The 12442-nt window shown below is 37.0% G+C and overlaps 1 protein-coding gene across 1 annotated transcript in view; it reads left to right on the forward strand.

The window, feature by feature from the left end:
- LOC150089892 (armadillo repeat-containing protein 2) overlaps positions 1-12442 on the forward strand; it is a 257400-nt gene that overhangs the window by 231947 nt on the left and 13011 nt on the right. The window contains exons 20-21 of the mRNA XM_090390120.1: positions 1928-2060; positions 11665-11822. Coding sequence (XP_090246246.1) covers positions 1928-2060; positions 11665-11822 — 291 coding nt within the window. The remainder of the gene's footprint in view (positions 1-1927; positions 2061-11664; positions 11823-12442) is intronic.

Genomic DNA, 12442 nt, shown 5'->3' on the forward strand with positions numbered 1-12442 from the left:
TTGGGCTTTGAAGTTGAAGGGTAGCCAGAGCAAGGATCATCTTAGATTGACAAGTGGCCCTCTTTAAATTATGAAAACCACTGAAAAGTCTTTCAATGATGCATATATCTTTGAAATGTTTTAACATTTTAAATAGGTTTCTGTTGCACTTGTCTTTAATTTGAAACAAATTTTTTATCCAATTTCACTGCTCGGTAGAATCAGTCATTTTAAAATGTGACAAAATATATGAAGTGCCTTTTATTCAATGCGTGCTAGCTCATTCTGACTGTAGATCAACAGGTGAGTCACCAAACATTCTGTGATAAGTTGCAACTTGATATGATCCTTTAGTTTCAAGATACAGTCAGTTGCTGAATTTTTTGATCACACCTCATAGTTTTTTAATTTTTGTAAACTTACAAATTACTTGAAAAAATCACTTCAGATTGCATTCATATGGTCCAAAAAAAACACAAAATAGTTAAGCATGCTTACTAGCTCTTGAGTTTGGCTGCTTTGGATGGCACACTTGTCATGGGTTTTACTATGGTTGCCCCCACATTGTTGAGCCCCAGCAGTATGCCATATTTGGAAGTCAGTAATACTGCTAATCTTACCCATTGTAGAATGGATTGCTGATTGTGAACTGTACTTCTGTATATTGGCAATGTGATGCCTATTCACCTGATCTGTACATTGGGTCTTAAAAACCTCAGATCATGAATAGGAGAGTTATTATTATTAGCAGTAGTGGCATATGATGCAAGAAATAAAGCATCATTAAAAAAAAGAGAAACTCCCACACCACCTATCAGTACCTCCAATAATTTGTCTAGTTCTTCGTTGAATTTATTCAAACTTCCCACTTCCACAACAACAGGCGGAAGTTTATTCCAACAATCAACCACCTGCTGGCTGAAGGCAAGCATCCACAAATTGAATATTCTGCAACCATCCTTCCTCAATTTGAATTTGTCTTCTTATGTGTAGTTTGAGCAAGAGGAAGAATACAATCAGCATTGAGCTTGCTCAATCCATACAAAGCCTTAAACACTTCAATCAGGTCACCGCTCAGGTGCCTAGTCTCCAGAAACTGAAATTTGCAGAACTGAAGCCTTTCTTCATAAGACCACCCTTTTGTTCACTTCACCAATCTCATTGCCCTTCTCTGTACCCGTTCCATTGGATCTACATCCTTCCTAAAATGAAGCCCCCAAACCTGTATTCAGTACTGAAGATGCAGCCTAACCATTGCCTTGTACAATGGGATAATCACCTCCGTATCCCTGGTAGCAAAGTTCCTATATATCAGTGACAAAATCCCATGAGCTGTTCTGATAGCCTGTCTGCATTGCTCAGAGAATTTCATATCTGACTGCACAATTACTCCCAGGTCTGAGTGTATTACCACAAAGTTGATACATTAATCTGGAATTATTGCTTCCCATATGCAGTACCTTGCAATGTTAAACTTCAACTGCCATTTCTCAACCCATCTGCCTAATTTTTTTAGACCTTGTTGCAGTAATTTACTCTGATTACTGTCACTAACCACCCTATCAACATTTTTTCATCTGCAAACTGACATTTGGGGGGGTGGGTGAGGTGCTGATTTTAACAAAGTAAACTTGTGCCACAAATTGAATATTTCAATTGTTTTCCTTAGTGATAGGGGGGAGGAGTGGATTGCAAGAGCAGGCTAGTCCTCCAAGAGAGCTGTAGGATGCAAAGGTTTGAGCACCACTGATCTAGAAAGTTAAATTGATTAGAATTGAGGCATTCAGAAACAGTTCAAAAGGTGGGAATATAGCAGACCTAATTTGACATAGCCATGTACTATAGTAGTACTGTATATTTACTTGTTCTACACACCCATAGATGTATTTTTATGTATGTATATATGTGCCTGCATTTAATTTTATAAACCATTTATTTTTTTTTGCAGTGTTGCCACTTTTAATGATGCAGCTAGACTCCAAAAATAGGACATTGGTTTATGGTTCTTGTGGTGCTATTCTCAATCTTCTTTTGGATAAAACAACTAGGAAGGCATTTTATGAAAATGGAGGAATCACAAAGTAAGATAATAAAATTATTTGAAAATATGCATGCTTTAAGCACAGTTGTGCAGCTGCTATCGTGATCAGATTGAATTGCGCCGAGGCTTGCCATTCATGGGGGGGGGGGGGAATTGGTTCATTTTTGAAGATGCCCTTTAATGGCAAGGCTAAGGATCTATTAGAAAAAGAGGAAGCGTTCTTAGCTTCATGATATTTTTGTATAAAATATATTTTATTACTTATTAATGTCTTATACATATTGACTCCTGATGAGGTAGAACATGCGTTGAAGAAAATGAAGAACCAGAAAGCCCCGGGAGAAGATGAAGTTACTGTAGAGTTATTAAAATAGGGAGGAAGAGACCTGACACAGAAACTGGCAAAACTCTTTACAAAATGCATTAGAAAAGGTATGATGCCTAAGGAGTGGAATAACGCAATCATAGTTTTGCTGCATAAGAAAGGAGATAAATTGGAAATTACAGACCAATTAGCTTGTTATCCCACATCTAGAAGTTGTTCACAAGGGTCATTACTAACAGATTAGAAAGAATACTTGATGAGAATCAACTGAAAGAGCAAACTGGCTTTAGGACAGGATTCTCAACTGTGGATCACCTTCACATACTTAGTAATGGAAAAGCAAATGAATATAAAACACCATTATGCCTGGCATTTGTGGATTATGAAAAGGCATTTGACTCCATGCAGCATAAGCAATGTTTCGGGAAATGGAAAGACAAGGCATAGATACACTATATATTATGATTTTGAAGAAAATATTTGAGAACGCTACCTCCTTTATTAGACTAGACAAAGACAGTAGCAAATTTAAAATTGAGAAAAGTAGTTCGACAAGGAGACACAATATCTCCGAAGTTGTTTACTGCTGCCCTTGAAGAAGCTTTCATAAGATTAGATTGGTCGCAGAAAGGAATCAATGTGAATGGAGAGTACCTAAACCATTTATGATTTGCAGATGATATTGTGGTCATAAGCCACAATTCCAACGAATTAGAGGAAAATCTTAATCAGTTATGCACAGTTAGCGGCGCCTCCGTAGCCGGGTGGGCAGGAGCAGCAGTGCATAGCACATGCTTCTTGATTAGACTGGGGTTCGAGCCCGTGACCACCAAATACGAAGGATGCAGAAAGGTCAGGGAATGACCACCGCATATCCCGGAGCAATATGGCCTTAGTTGCTAATGCTCCTAAAAACCAAATAACAAACAACATATGCACAGTTATTAAGGATTTTGGACTAAAGATGAATATGGCTAAAACAAAAGTAATGATGAACAAGTATGCCACAGAAAGTGATATATATATATTGAAGGAGCAGTAATTGAAAAGGTGGAGTTATATACTTATCTGGGACAAGTCATTGGCTGTAATAATGATAAATGGATGGAAGTCAAGAGAAGAATAAATTGTGGGTGGATAGCATTCAAGAAATATAGTCACATACTGCGGAGCAATATCCCAATTAGTCTGAAACGTAAAGTAATGAACCAATGTATACTCCCCACCATGACTTACGGAAGTGAAACTTGGGCACTTACGAAAAGAATGGAAGAGAAGCTGAGAACTACACAGCGAAGAATGGAACGAATTATATTGGGAATCAGACTGTTAGATAAGAAGAGAAACACATGGATTAGGCAGCAAACTCAAGTAAAGGACATTCTTATCAAAACTAAAGAACTAAAATGGTCCTGGACAGGGTACATAGCTCGAAGACATGATGACAAATGGACTAAGAAAATAACAGAATGGTACCCAAGAGGAGCTAGAAGAAAACCTGGAAGACAATGGTGGAGATGGACAGATGAAATTCACGAGTTTGTGGGTAGTAAATGGATGGCCATTGCACAAAACAGAAGGAACTGGAAAGTTGCTGGAGAGACCTTCATCCTGCAGTGGATTGAAAATGGTTGATGATGATGACATATTGACTGCACTGGCTCTTCTATGTGTATACACTAAGGATAAATCTAGAAGTTAGCTTAAGTGTCATACAAATTAACTTAAAGTACCCAAAACTCCTTCATCAGTGAAAGTGGACACTGCACTTTATTGGTAGCAGGAATGTCAGATTATCTTATTATTATTATCAGTGTTCTCTCAAGGACAGTTCCATGGAATTAAAATACACTTGTACTTTGTATCAGAAGTGATAGCAGTGTTATTCAAACTAGAAATATTCTGAATTTTAACACATTCTGGATTCTAACATTTATTAAAGTCAGATATACTTAGTATGCCATGTACTTATTTAGGTGCCAAAAGTATGGTTATTCTCAGAAAATTTGCAGGGGAATAGCTGTCTGTACCATATGTGGCTCTGAAGAGCATAACAGTTGGTTGAGAATACACATTCCACAACAATGATTCCCAAAGTGCAAAGATGAACATCCCACCTATCCATAAACATGTGACATCTGAAAGAAAATTAATAATAATAGAGAAATATAAAGTTGATAGTAGCATAACAGATCTAAAAGCCAGAAAGGTTGTCTAACTAGCTAAAGTAATTATCATGTGGCAATCAGTAGAAACAGAAATGAACATTTTTGTTTCTGATCGGAACTGAGAAAAAAAAAAAATATATATATATATATATTTTTTTTTTTTTTAATTTAAACATGAACTGTAGATACATTTCAGAAAAATCTATTTACATTTTATGTACAAAAGCGAAAAAAAATAAGCAAAAATTTTAGAAAGAAATAATAACATTTTAACTTCAGGAATTACTCTTCGGTGATGGTGAAGAGGTGACCGCCACTGTTCCATTCACTGTTAAGATGATCAAGAGTTTCTGGTCTTTTACAGTGGAATTCGAGTAGAAGCTGCTCTGCAACTTCCTCCGTAGACTCCACTTGAGATGTTGCACTGACCTGTTGAAAGAAGGCACATCATCACTGCTTCCCATGTGCTTCAAGTATAAGTTGTAAATGACGGCCTTGGTGGCAATGAATAAGAAGTTGCAAATGGTGTGTGATGTCTGCTGAGAGTGGAGCAGGTACCACTAGGCCTCCGGAGCGTGGGCGTGGTTCTGGGCAAGCTTTGCTGCATCCAAAGCATATTTGATCAGTTCTTTGTTCACAGGGCATGCCAGGTATGTGTGTTCCAGAGTACCTGGATTGGCACAGAAAAGGTAGTAGTTTGAGGCGCATAACCCAAAGATTTGTAGCTTGACTGGGGTAGGAAGGATGTTGTGCCCCAATCTTTACTTGATGTCTGTGTCTGATTTGAAACATTTCATCCTGTACAGGAGGTTCCACTGAAAGTTAGATGGTGGCTTGTGTTGTGTGGAGAAGGGTGCAGGAAGAGCTTGGCCAGTGGATGACGGGAAAGTTGTGGCTGTGTGGCGTGGCATAAGTAGCTGATAGACTTTTTTGGAGTGCAGGAGCCAGAGGTACTGTGTCTTCTGGTGATGTGATGGCCAAGGTTGGTATAGGTGAGGATCTGGTCACATTCCCAATCCCTTTAGCTGTGGTGATGCCTGGAAGAGCTCATGTAATCGCTGATTTTAGACATCTTTGTTGCTGCTTTGCATTTATGGTTTTAATGGGCAAGTCTTCTGATCCTTTCCATTCAAAGCTTGGTGTCAGAAGGAAGGTCGCTTATGGTTCTTATTCCTCCCAGTTCCATATAGGAAAGAAGAGAATATCATCAGCTGTTATCCTTTTATTGTAGAAGAGTGGTTCTGAAAGTATCGTGGGAAGTGAAGTTCCCTGAAGAGTGTGGTGAAGGTTAAGTTGCTTCCAGTGGTGCATGCATCTCTATAGAAGGGGGTTAGTTTGAGTGGTGCTGGCACCATGTCCATTCTTAATATTGTCGATAGAATTAGCCCTCTAGTAGCTGTTGCTAATAGTTTATCAGTAGTGACAGAATATGAGTGCTTCATTTGCAGCATCTTTAGAAGAAAAGTGATCTGGAAGGAAGTTATTTTGTAATCAAGAGACACCAACCCTTGTCTCCCATGAGTAAGTGGCTGGCAAAGTTTAGAGCAGGACATCCAAGTTAGTTTTGTTCCATAGGAAGCTTTGGATAGATGCTTGGATTTGTTGGAGGAAGTCAATAGGTGGAGTAAGAACTTTGAAGGTGTCTGGTTGATAATAAGCACTATTTCTTTCAATGAAGATGTAGTGCACACTCTTTTTCAATTTCCCTAGTACTTTGTTGAAGCAATTCAGCAATATGGGCCAATTCTTTTGGGAGAAAAGGGCTACATTGCCAAGATATATGCCCAGATATTTTTATCCCTTGCTGGACCATGTGCATTGGATGGGGGAATCGGTTCTGGTTTTCCAGTTGCCAGACCAAAGACCACTGGTCTTACAGTGGTTTAGTTTTGCACCAGATGCTTGAGTGTAGAGATGGTGGGCCTTTTTAATTTCTTCAAATTCATTCTCGTGGCGTATAACAATTGTGACATAATCTGCATACATTCAATGAGTTAATTTCAGGTGAGGCTCTGGCAGCAGTGTTCGTCGGGATTGTAGACTGATTGCAATTTTATTCAGGAATGGTTCTATGGCAAGTGCGTAAAGTTGCACAGAGAGTGGGCAGCCTTGTTTCATCCCTCTGAAGTACGGAAAGTTGCGGGTGAGCTGGTTATTCAGTTTTAAGCAGAATTTGGCTTCCTTGTATAGCACATGGATTGTACGGATGATGTAGGGTCCATATCCAGGGTTCTCACAGACAAACGTCAAAAAGGGGCAAAAAGGCAGGAGCTCAAAAGCACATGTCCAGTATCAGGATAGGCAGCCAACTGGACAGACAGACAGACAGTCAGTCAGTAGTGGAAAATTATGCAAGAAAACAAGCTCATATAGCATCAGCCAAAAAAAAAAAAAACAGTTCATCCATCCATACCCTCCAAGAATTTGTCTAGTTTTTCCCTTGAATTTATTTAACCCATCCATTTCCACAACAACAGGTGGAGGCCTGTTCCAACAATTAGCCACCCCCGGCTGGAAGCAAACTTCTACACATCTATCCTGCAGCCATCCTTCCTCATCTTGAATTTATGCCACCCCATCATGTGTATAGTCTCACCAGGAGAAAGAACTCCATTAACATTTAGCTTACTCAATCCATTCGGTGCCTTAAACACCTCAATCAGATCTCCTCATAGGTGCCTAGTCTCTAGACACTGCAGTTTGCAGAACTGGTCTTTCTAGATAATGGCATCCTTTTATTCCCTTCTCTGCACCCAATTCCAGCAGATCTGCATTTGTCCTAAAGTGACTGCTACCCCTGCATTTGTCAATGTTAAACTTCAACTGCCATTTCTCAGCCCATTGACCTAATTTTTCTAGATCTTGTTGCAGTAGCATACTGTCATTAACCATCCTGCCATTGTATCACCTGCAAACTTAGACATTAGGCCTAATATACCTTCATCAATATCATTAATAAATATTGAAAACAACAGTTGGCCCGGCACTGAACCCTGGGGGGGGGGGCTCTACTAATAACATTAGTCCACAAACAGCAGTGCCCATTGATAACCACTCTGTCTTCTTCCACGTAACCATCCCTTGATCCATATGAGTAACTTGCCCTTAATTCCACATTGCTCCAGTTGGTATGGCAGTCTTTTATGTGCAACAGTATTAAAAGCCTTCTTGGAATCCAAGTACAGTCAGTCCTCATATAGCACGATAGTTGTGTTCCTAGAAACAATCGTGCAATATAAACAACAGGCCCTATGGGTAAAATAGGGTTAGGTACCAACCACCCAAGATTGAACGCACACTTGTAACCAAAACATTACCAAACACAATAAATAATCGTAATAAAATACGTATTTTATTATGTAATAAAATATTGCTAATGCTTCTATTGTAAGCAAACTTGTTTGTTGTTTGATTTTCTATCCAAACAGATGACAGCCGTTCCATCTCTTCCAATTCTTTGTGTCTTAATCTAATGGATTTTAATTACACTTTGAGTTGTTCCTGCTATGAAAGTTGTTTTTATTTTCTCTGCATTTTTTGTAATTCTCGGCGTTGCCTCATTTAGGTCTGTAGCATGTGCAAACCCCAGGGGCTCATATCTAGTGAGTATGGGCTTGGCACACCTAGGGTCCTGAGCTGGATATCATCATTCTTCCCTTTCTTGGTGATTCCCTTGCACTTCTGACTCTTATTCTCTCTCTCTCTCTCTCAGGGTAATTCAGATTTTTTTTTTTAGCTGGTGCAGCATAAGCCTCAGGCTTCCTTACACCATATAGCTAATATTAATAATAATTAATAATAATAATATCACATGGTCTTTCATTTCGCTCAAAGCATTTCACAATTTCATATTTTTTCTCTACTGACAGAGGCGGACTGGCCATAAGCCTTACCGGAAAAACCCCGGTGGGCCGGAGGCCAGTGTGATTTTGGCCATAAACCATAGTATCAGGCCACTATAAATTTTCCCGGGTAAGAATTTGTGATCCAGTCCGCCTCTGTTTATCGATATTGCTTTTCTTTTTCTCTCTCAATCTGTAGTGTCTTCACCAGGATGCTTCCTTTTCACACCTTTTAAGTATTTTACTCATTTTTAGGGAATAAAGCACAATTACAAAATGAGGAGGCATGCTTGATACACATAAACAAAGCTGTGCGCATGTAGCAACTGAATAAACAACACCGTAAAGGCAAAGACAACTCTACCTCACTAGCTCACATTTTACTAAAGCACATTTCTGGGGGTTACTACCATAAAACAATAAAAACAATTTACAGTTGTGTTCCTGCTAGTGGAATCTGTTATAAACTTGGTAGTAAACTTGATCTAATTGCATTTGTGATAATACCCATAGCTGGAATTTTACGTTATTATGGTGAAATGCGTTTCCCCTTCACTGATATAAAAAACATAAATACATTTTCAGAATCTTCTCTTCATTCCTATTGTGTTGCTTTCAGTTGGGGTGATTCCGCGTTCAACTGCCATTTCTTGTAAACACAAAGGCGAATTGTGCATAAGCGAATTCGGTTCATGTTATATACGATATCGTTCCCCTATTTATAAATCGTGTATGATCAAATTCGTGTAGTGTAAACATGTGTTATACGAGGACTGACTGTATATGATATCAAAATTATTTTTTGCCTCTAGTTTCTTGGTCACTGCGTCATAGTAACCTATCAGATTGGTTAAACAAGACTGCTCCTTAGCAAATCCATGCTGTGACTGTAGTATAATAGCATTCCTGTCTAGATTGCTCTGCATTACTTCTTTAACTAGTGACTTCATTATTTTCCTAGAACAGATGTTAATCTAACACATCTAATTACTCTTGTTAAATCTTTAATTACTCAAATCACAAAAATATATCAAGAGTGTCATAGAGATCTTCATTGGAGAGGAAATAGAAATAGGAAACCTATATTTTCCCAAAAAAGCAAAAATTCAAAGCAGAAAAACACAAGACAGTAACCCTGTGGAAGCAGTATGAGGTACCAACAAACCTAAATAATAGAATCCCTATTACGGTAGAATCGTTGAGGTTTTCATGATAATATAGATGATATCCATCACTTCATAAAACAGAATGCTCCATGTCTGTATCTTCAAAAAAACTCATCCCAAACAGAAAGGCTCATACATACAAAATTATGCCATGTATAGAGAAGTCAGTGTAATGGAAGGAAATGAACATAGTGGAAATGCCAATTTATTAAACTTTCTCAGCTTAGGACTTACCTCTAAACAGTTTTTTAGAGGCATTTAGAGTCCATGTAGCAGTTGGTTTTCTAATTATAGTATTTCTTATTTACTTGACACCAAATCTAAATGTGCAGTATTACAATCTGAAAGAACTCATCTTGCAGCCACTTGCTCGTTTCTTTCTGTTAGATGATCTACATTTCTATAGCCCTCAGTGGGATAGTACCAACACCAACAGATGTGGATACCTTACTGAAAGGCTTCTGGATCAGAACAATCCCTCACTCCATAATAATGGATCACACTGCTACTACCACTTCCCAACCTATACTAGCACAATTTAGGCTTAACCATATACTCCCTCTTTACTTCTAGTTTTCATATGTCTGGTGAATGTTAATATTTTGAGCAATCATTATCCAGTAATCACAACCCTGTTAGGAGAGACTCCTTGTCATTCTTTCAGAATTTCAAGATAGTAACAAAAAAAGGCAGATTGGAAGAAATATAAAGTTTTAGTTATACTTGATTCACAAGTAGTTCTCCAGAAATCTTTAGATATAGCAGTAACATATATCACCAAGGAAGTCTTCCACAGAGCAAAACATGTAATCCTCACACATGTATATGCTTCCCCACTACACCCAAAATCAGTCTTGATGGAGTGGGGAATGTACAGCAATGAAAAGGGAACAAAATAAAAATATAAAACTTGGAACAAAGTTTGGAGATACCCTGCTAGAAATAACTTCTTTTATAAAATAGCTAGAGAAAGAGACAGTGTAGGAAAAGCTCTTGGATGAATAATGCACAAGCTGTATACACTTTATATCAACAATAAACTGTAAAACTGGCAGTGAGACTATTTGCAACAGGATATATAAAATGAACAGAAAATATCAAAACAATCTGCCTGTGATATTACAGTGGGAAGGAAACAATATTGCAGAACCCAGTGAGATAGCTAATGCTTTAGGAAAATCCTTTGCAAAAATGTCTGGAAATTTTTTATCTTCTGAAATTCCTAAAGCTGGAACGAATAACAAAACATAAATTTAACTTTGTCTCCAAAAATCATGAACCACAAACCTGCTCTTTACAATGCACAAGCTGTATACAATTGCAGTAGGACTAGATTGACTTCATTATGATAATATAAAGAAACTTGTTGGTGCATGTGCATTCCCTATCTTTGGTTTTTTAATTTTATATAAGTGGCATTCATTTGTTGGCTGTCAGGATGCATCTCTTTGAACAAGAAATCATCTTCTTGCACTACTGGTGATGGGTGTTGCTCTGTTTTTTTTTTTTTTTTTTTTCTTAATTTTATTTATGGTTTTATTTTATTTAAATATTGGGATGTCTTAGTATATAGGTAGTGATATTGCATCTTTCTAAGAATTCACTCAAAAATTTGAGTAAATTCTTTTTAGGTTTTACTTTTAGGTTTTTACTTGTTTCATGGTAAATAGTGTTTCTTTTTTATAATGGTCTTGTAGACAACTACATTTGTCTAATTGTAATAAAGAGTCGTTAACATTTTAGTAATCTTTGTAAGTGTACTTTTATATTAATTTGACTAATGCATTGATGGTCATTCAACCATCAGTTCATAATTGTTTTCTTAATTGCTAACAGTGAAATACCAACTGTGAAAATGTCTTGGCAGGGAGTGTTATTCTTCCTGGTAATATTTTTGTAATTTTACCTGTTGAGAGAGTTTTTCATTTTTTGAATAGAATTTAAATGCAAATTATGATGTAGCATAAAGAATCTTATGATACGTCATAGTAGAAAGTATATTTATTATTTTATCATAATAAGTGTTAAGTTTTCAACAAGATAGCTGTTCCTTTCATCAATTTAATACAAAATAAAAAGATTACCTCTAAGTTATAAGATATTTAATTCAGTCTCTTAAAATGTGGTATATAAATATTTGCAGACTTGTGAGCATCCTGAAATATTCTCTGAACATTGATTGGAAATTAGCAGGTTTGGTTTGTCAGGTACTTTGGAATTATTGTAAGGGAGATGCCTCTTGTATTCCATTTACTCATATTGAAGTAAACTGTTTAATGAAACTTTTAAAGGGATCTTTAGGTAAGGCTGCAATAATTTTTTGATAAATAGTCATTACAGTTTCCTTTTTTATCATTTTATCTTTAATTTCAGTTTTGTTTTTCTTAGAAGGATAATAAAAAATCTGGTTCATATCCAAGTTGCAATTCTCAGTATTTGATGCAAATTATTTTGTGCCAACACCTAGTGTAAGACAACAACAACAACAAAAATAAATAAATAAAATAAATAATAATTACAACATAGAGAAAATTTTATATGGTTTCCTTCTTATTATTATTATCGTTATTATTATTATTAGCCATATGGTACAAGGAAGCCTGAGGCTTATGCTGCACCAGCCAAAAAAAATTCCCAAGTTACCCATAGAGAGAGAGAGAGAGAGAGAGAGAGAGAGAGAGAGAGAGAGAGAGAGAGAGAGAGAGTCAGAAGTAAAGAAGTCATCAAGAAAGAAAGAGAAAAATTATGATATCCAGCTCAGGACCCTGGGTGTGCCAAGCCCATACTCACCAGGTGTGAGCCCCTTTTAAACCTATCAAAACATTGAAAATGTTAAAATAATTTTATAATTTTGAAACTAATTATAAATTCTTCCCTTGCATAATATTTATTCTGTAAAAAAGTTCTGCATTAACATTATC

This window comes from Mastigoproctus giganteus, chromosome 2, assembly GCF_048544385.1.
Source record: "Mastigoproctus giganteus isolate SK-2022 chromosome 2, ASM4854438v1, whole genome shotgun sequence".
Taxonomy (NCBI): Eukaryota; Metazoa; Arthropoda; class Arachnida; order Uropygi; family Thelyphonidae; genus Mastigoproctus; species Mastigoproctus giganteus.